The following is an 8,033-nucleotide window of genomic DNA, read 5'->3' on the forward strand; positions in this document are numbered from 1 at the left end:
TCAGAACATAATTCAAAATAAATTGATGCATGACTCATGGATTTACTGGATATCTGTAAGATAATTAGTCATTGGAGTACCTACCGTAAGTCGGGTTATGAAAGAAACTCTTTCTGTTCTTGATAAGCGGCTAGCAGCTTGTGCCTGATAAGATATCAGGTATCTGGATTTTATACTCTGAATAATCCGGAATAATTACTTATGAGGAAAGAGGACATTGGACGTTCTATAAAATAAACGTTAGTTTGCTGAACATTTCAGACCAGGCCAGGTTGTACGAGAGAGAATACTGAGATGGCATCCAAGATTCTTTTTGGAGTTGTGGCATTGGTGAGTTAATGTACTGGTGTTAGTAGTTTGTAACCATAACATACATTTTCAAACAAAACAAAAGTTTTTATAAATGTTTAACACTTAAAAAAATGCTTATTGTATAAACACAATTGGGTTTATTATTCTTTCGCGGTGGACATCTTGCCACCTCAGTTCCTGTTGACATGTTACTTGGTACACAGTCAAAGCGGTGGTGAAGGTGTTAATTAAAATTACTTCGTGCAGGTTGATATCTACTTGATGTCACGGTCATTTAAGGGTTCAATAATCAGTTGAGCAATATCTACCTTTTTTACTTTGTTGTCAAGCAAGTTTTGTTATGTAAACATCTAAAGAAAGGTAAATGATTGCATGATGTGAATATTTGAATAGTGTTATTATCCCCAGCATGTTTATCATTTGAAAATTGTTGAAAATTTATAGAAATTAATCACCTTACTCTATTTTGCTCTTCGTCTTTACTTGTCCTGCTCCACGTGTCTTTAAAGTTTAATAAGAATTATTCAACCACAGATCCGAATATTATTCAATTTTGCAACAAATCATGTAACGTCATAGTCGTCACTGAAACGGCTGGACTGCCCAATTCCAGAATTTCGTCACTTTGGTATTTCAAGTTATAAAGCACTTTATTAACACAAAATACTGAAACAAATATCGCTTAAATGTTGCATAGATATAGGAACAAAGAAACGGTTTCGTATCAAAGGAGGTAAACATTTCAATAGAAACAACTAAAATGTTGTAAAAGTGGTGATTTATCTTCTGAACCAAATAACTCTGCATTTTTCATTTACATTGACAGTATGTTATTTTTATATAACTCCGTAAGAAACTTCTCGTTCTCGTACTTCAAGACAGCACTTCATTAGCTTTTAATTTATAATTTAGATACATTTTGTAGTATTCAAAATGAGTAGCAAGAGATTCCGAAGTTATTAAAAATGGTTTATCAAAAAAGTTATTTTTGTTTTGCATAGAAATGTAAGAAACCATGCGTCATAGTTAGCACCTTGGTATTTTGGGGCTTCTTCAATCTCGTTAACGCTTCTGGGCTACGATACAAATTATTTCCACATAAAAATAATTAAATTTCATCATTGTTCACTTGCTTGCAATTTTTCTTAATCGTGTACAATGAAGCAAAACCTGAGTCGTTATTTTCCAACTTACTTACGTTGGTAACTAATATACTACTAACTTTTAGAGGATATGCGATAAAGTTTCTTTGATGGTTTGGTCACTTCCATAAAGAACTTGAAAATTTACAGTTACTGTCATTTTATCAAGGTTAGACTGCTCATCCTTGCCAGTCAGCCTCATTACTTCTTGTGTAGATCGGCACAGCCTGAAACATCCGACAGTAGGTAAGCATGAAAAAAGGAACGTATGGAGTTATCGGTAATGAATTTGAATAGCGAAAAGGATAATCGGTAAAAAATTTCGTTACATTCTGTTGAATTCTTCGAAACGCCGTTATCGGGTTTTTATGGTTACACACATCACTGCGATACCTGTCGGGTATCGAGACAGTTTAGGACAGCCGGGATAGCATCAGTGACTGCCGCAGTTCATGTGAATATTCAAATAATAGAGAACATTTATTGAGAACGATCACAGTATCGCTCTTGCGATCTTGTTAAATCAGCCTTGTTTGACTTCATTGCAGTTGGGGAATTACTTGCCTACAGGTTAAGTACTTTAATATAATGTATATATTATAATAATACATAATTTATTGTACTCACACAATCTTCATTGTTGTTTTATTGTTTTATTTTTTTACTTTGAATAGTGAAGTCGCCATCTAACTTTTAGGGTAAATAACTAACTTAAAACGCAATTGAAATAAAATAATTAACAATTAGACACAAATTAAAATATAATTTTGGCCGCCGCTTTATACACGAATGAAATAAAAAAAACACACACGTATGTGTGTTTTGATTTCATATATATATATATATATATATATATATATATAATGTATATATATATATATATATATATATATATATGTATATGTATATATGAATGTATATGTATATGAATGTATATAGGTAGAATATAAAATGTATAAGAGTATAAAAATATATGACTATTTGTCGGATATTTATAGAGTTACATAGTTTATAGTTATTTCAACTCCTAAAAATCTTCTGCCTGCTTTGACACATCTTCTTTGTTTTATAGATTCCACGGGTTCGCTCAGTACTATGAAGGATACAAGCCTAGGTTAATTTAAGAAATTATAAGGAAAACCTCTCTCTTTGGTTGACTGAAAGAAAATAATAAATTTTTAAAACACTTTAAAATAATGTTAAAATTTTATAATTCACAACGAACTTATAATGTAGTTATTTATAACTGGTGGGGGAAGATAACCTGTTATTATTTAACAAGTTATTATTTATTTGCATAATATTTTCTTTACAATATATAACAAAAAAATTAATATTCTTATTAATAAGATCTTATACATATTGAGAAATAAAACGTTCGATTTTACAAGAAGTCACTAAACCAACAGTAGAATAATGTACTGTATTATGAACTGATTACTCATATCTTTCTAAACGCTTGATATTTTTTGATGAATACTACATCACTTTTACTATCACTTTGACGTAGTTTGGTTTTCAACACCTTTAATAATGTAATGTATAGCACTAAGAATAATTTATTATGGATCGATTATTATAGTTATATGAATCAGAATTTGTAAAATTATATTAGAAAAGTGGGTATTCCTAAACATTTGTATTATTCATAGTAGTATATCTTTCAAACAAATACATTGTGTTTATTTTTAAGTACTTTTACTTGCAACTTCAATATATTAAATTACAGCAGCTCCTGAATTTTCAATAGACCAAAGTCTTTATAATATGGTATAACATGTTGATACCCAGATTTCTAAATTTGGCCTTATGTTCGTATTTTCTGTACTAATCTGAACGTTGACGTTGTACAAGTAAGTGCAAGGTAAAGTTCGTTGTGAGGGCCAATTGGAACGAGATACCGGAGCACAGCACCAAAAATAAAACGTTTTTCACAAGTACTCTAGATGACTTGTGGTTGTGTGGATTCGATCTAAGTTGACAGAGATTATTTATTTATTCTCTGGAATAAAACCCAATATGTATTTATTTTCTTGGTCAGTGCAACAACATAAACGCAACTGAGGAACCGTAAATAAATTAGAGTAGAAGTTAATTTAATCGGTCGTATTTTGGATCGCAGTAACTTTTTAGTCGTACTTAAGTTATGTATTTTCTTTATCCGGATAAAAAAGCAAACTATCCTATCACTATGGCACTTGAAAAACCTTAGACAGTAAGTAGGTTATTTTCTTTATTTTATTATGAGGTTATTTTCGGGCCCTTTTCGACGCGTTTTACACACTAAATATGTCTAATAGTATCGCTTATATAGATCCATTAAATACACTGTAGATGAAGTAAAAATATTTATCTTTCTTCTCTTCTGGTTATCAATGCTAATAACTGGACAACTAAATACCACGATATATTCTACCGATTTTATATATTCTAGTAAGAACGTATACAAACAATGAGAATTTTCAACTCGTTCTAATTATTTATCTCTATGAAGCTATGCACTTGATTGACAGCTAAAAATGTATCTTTAATTGTATGGTTCATGTTTGCAGGTTTATATGTCACATGCGTATATCATGGTTAAGATCGATCCATGCACAAATATTTCTTAAAATTAACGAGCAACGTTTTGTCGACAGTGCCTGACAAACACGCTTGCAGACTCACAGTCAGCGGATACGACCGTCTCTGACTACATCTACTGGAAGAAAGCAGACATCATGCAGTGGCATCAGTACTTCCCGAGCTGGGTGCTTGAGGAGGAGAGGCAGACCAACCTGGCAGCCGTGGCCGCAGTCTCTAGCCTGGCCTCTAGTCTCAACAGCAGCCTCAGCAAAATAGTAGAGTTTCAAGCTCAGGAGCTGCTCACGGCCCAACAGATGGTCGCCGGCACAGACGCTGAAGGCTGCGTCAATGGCATTTCCGAATATATGACCAAAGCTATCAATGATGGTGAGTTGTACTTCTTAATTGATGGTCTATCTGTGGAAACTAGTAGGAGAATATCTCTACCATCAAAACTTACGCGTTTTAAGATGCATGATTTGCAGTGAAAAGTGTTTCTTTAGGTTACAATCTACTTCATGGTATATCATCAATGTATGTCAATGATTTTTTTTTAAGACTCAGGACTTTATTTGAAGCTTATTATTGATGTTGGGCGCGCGCGTGTGTATGTGTAGCTGGCAACCTTGTAGTTCGTAATTGTTGGTTTAGAGGATATAATTCTTATCAATATAACTCAGCAATATAACGTTAAATGTATCTAGCAAGTGTTTGCATATTTAAATTATATTTATTGGAATTTTAAAAGTATTATGAGCTACTATAATGTAACTCCTGTTTAAAGCAAACCCTTTTCATTAATTCGCCAAATTGAACAATTCATTGGAATCCAAGCTAAATGTTCAAATTTACATCACTTTTCACTTGAAGCACTAAATCTGGATGTTTACTACGTTTCACGTCTGTATGTTTTCTAACACACCAATGCAGTGGTGGAGGCATGCTTTTTAAATGTAAACTTTTGTACAAGATATCTGAAAATATTTCCTGCAACACATTGGATTATCCTTAAATGCATAAAATTTAACTAAAGGAATAACGAAACGCCTTGCATTATTTCGATGTTCGATGATAAATTGAATGTTCATTTGAGGAAAGTGTATGGCATAGTTTTCTTCCAAATATATTCGTACATTTTAATAATTAAATGTGTTTTGATTCTTCAGTGGTAAATTTAAATTTACAAAAATCTGAAAAAAGATGTTTGGAATTTCAAATTTAACCCAACCAAAGACTATTCCTTAGAGATCCATTACCATATTCATGGTATGTCTGAGTAGCTTTATAAATATAATGGTCGGGAGGACAAGAAAACTACCATAAATTCAAAACTGTGAACGATGGGGTTTTACCTACTAATGAGAAATTTTATTTCGTTTCAGAGGTATCAACTTACAACGATTGCGCAGCTGACGCTTTATCAAACCTGAAACGTGTGAACAAGACTTTAAGTAGTCTTAAAACAAAATACACGACTGCTTATCAGAAGGCACTGGTCCGCATTGACGTCTGCGCCAAAACTTACCCAAACAAGGACTCCCTTGACAGACTCAAGTCCTGTGTGGAGGCGATGAACAAAATGTATTTCACGGTAGCAAATGCCACTCAAAAGGCCTTATTTCCCAGTCCGTCCATGACGTACTTCCAGAGCGTTGTAGTGGGGTGTGCGAGTGACGCTGCTACAGCCGTCGCAACCAAGGGTGCACAGTTCCTTCAAGAACTGTTGGACTGTTCAGTTCTTGATTCTAACATCGACCGAGCAGCATATGCAGAGGAATTGGTAATTTATTTCTTGTTTACACTATATCACCATTTTTTGTTTTAATAATTTTTATAAGGCTAACATTTAATATCCTAAAAATAGTAAAACGTTGGCGATAATAACGTAAAAACAATTCAAAGCCAAAAACCAGTGAAGAGATCAAAAAGTATTATAAAGAGGAAAATAACATTATATCTGAACTTATCAGGTGTCGCCCTTACAAGGCACCACCAAAGCAACACATTTAATGCACTGTCACAACTCAATAAATTGTAGCACTTAAAGGCTAGTAACAAAATAATGTAAGGGAGACACTAATACAATTTTTGACGTTTTTTAGATTGTAGATAGTCATAGGAAACTTATTAATGTATTAAGAGATAAATGTATTTCATTTCTTAAAATAAAGTTTAAGTTTGGACCGATGGTATCACTCATATAATGTTTGTCATATCACCATACAGTTAGTATAATACCAAGCCATCAAAACATGTGTATTAAAATAATAAGAACCATCGTGTTGTGCATTCTTTTTACGATGTTCAATCATACGTAAGAGTAGGTAATATAGACCTATTTTTGGTCATTTTGCTATGATCCTTTTTCTCTTTGACAGAGCCAGTGGCAGGGGTACAACGACACTCTGGCCACCCAGATCGCTACAGCCCAGAATAAGAACTACGACCAAGTGTGGGCAGTCAAAAACCAAACGATAGTCTATTATAATCTCCAGAAGGATGTGCTGGAGAAATATGTGATTGAGTCCAGGGGGTTGTCATTCTACCTAAACAAGATGTACTCCTACCTGAGCGACTACTACAATACTGTCACCGCCACTTCTATTGACAATCCAGGAGATGCTGCTTGTTTGACCTCCGCCACTTCTTCGCTTCAATTAGTTGTGAACACAGGTAGTTTTAACATTTATGTAACAAATGTTTTATTACCAATAATAATTCCTCTAACATATTGGTGATCTTTTTCGAATCAGTGTTATAAAGATATTCTATTTAGTAAAATTATGCTTAATAACTCACAAATGTCTTGTTTTCAGCTGCCAGTCAATCACTGTCTTGCGACCATGATATTGTTAATAACACGAGGCAGATGATGAATCAGGTCTCCGGAGACTTCTTGCGTCTGAACACGCTGATTCCGGCCATCGGCAACGCTGCGATCCTCAACTGCATTGTGAAGGGCTACGTGTACGCTCCCGACACCATCGACAATTGCTTCACCCTCGTTTCCTTGGAGTTCGACATCGAGCATACCGACCGCAACGCCGACATTACCAGAAACGTCAACATCCTTAATACCTATATAAATTCCTTTTTCAGCGGATCTGATCTCCCCTGTGGCGGTACCACTCTCAAGGCCGCATACCTGGCCGCGGAGGTCACCCTGTACAACCTACAGCGCTGCTTGTACATCACATCGGGAACCGTCTATTCTGTCACCACCCCTCAACCTATCACCACCTCTGGACCCATAACCACCCCCGGACAGATCACCACCTCACAATCCAACGCCACCAGTTACTGGTAGTTCTCCGGTTTGGCTTCAAAATAGATCGATTAGCCAATCACACCGTGAAAGTTGCTGTCATTCAAGTAATGAACATAAATATAAATGAATTTGTATTATTGCTTGTAAGTTAAGAACGTCACAATTTAAAGTAAACATATCTTGCTTACGGAAGTTTTATTTTACTCCAATAAACTCTTTCTGTAATTATTTTTAAAATGGTAAAGTACAATAGTTTGCAGTATACGGATTTCAACTGAAGCTACCTCGGTGACTTACGTAGTTTAGTCTCTTTAAATCTGGCTATATATAATGAAACCCGTAGAAAAAGAATTGAATTGTAACAGAGTACAAGTTTCAATAAGTACAGTCGTTTGTCAAGTATCTTGGCATTAAAAGTTTAACTTTCTTTTATATTTACAACCAGTTCAAACAGCATAAATATTATTCTGATACGTTACCAAAATTCCAGAGAAACAAAAATTGATGTAGCCTATCTTAAATTTTGCAAAATGTATAAAAACAATTTCAATATTTTATACTCAGTTTTAAATAATAGAATATCCAAGACACTGTCAACAGGATGTAACTTCCTACCAAGAGAACGGAGTTTCTTTTAAATAAGAAGGAGAGGATGATCTACTTTTGATAAAAGGTGCTATGGTCACAGACAGGATTTGAACTTGTGCTATCTGTAACTCAGATCCAAAGCGCGACGTCAAGACCAC

The 8,033-nt window shown here is 34.3% G+C and overlaps 1 protein-coding gene across 1 annotated transcript; it reads left to right on the forward strand.

The window, feature by feature from the left end:
* The first annotated feature begins 202 nt into the window (after positions 1–202).
* Positions 203–7,474, forward strand: LOC124357534. The gene is made up of 5 exons (XM_046809424.1): positions 203–330; positions 4,094–4,406; positions 5,402–5,799; positions 6,398–6,692; positions 6,836–7,474. Exons 1-5 carry the CDS (start codon positions 295–297, stop codon positions 7,324–7,326), a joined length of 1,533 nt encoding a protein of 510 aa, XP_046665380.1. The 5' UTR covers positions 203–294; the 3' UTR covers positions 7,327–7,474.
* The last annotated feature ends 559 nt before the right edge of the window (positions 7,475–8,033 follow it).

Source organism: Homalodisca vitripennis, chromosome 3, assembly GCF_021130785.1.
Source record: "Homalodisca vitripennis isolate AUS2020 chromosome 3, UT_GWSS_2.1, whole genome shotgun sequence".
Classification (NCBI taxonomy): domain Eukaryota; kingdom Metazoa; phylum Arthropoda; class Insecta; order Hemiptera; family Cicadellidae; genus Homalodisca; species Homalodisca vitripennis.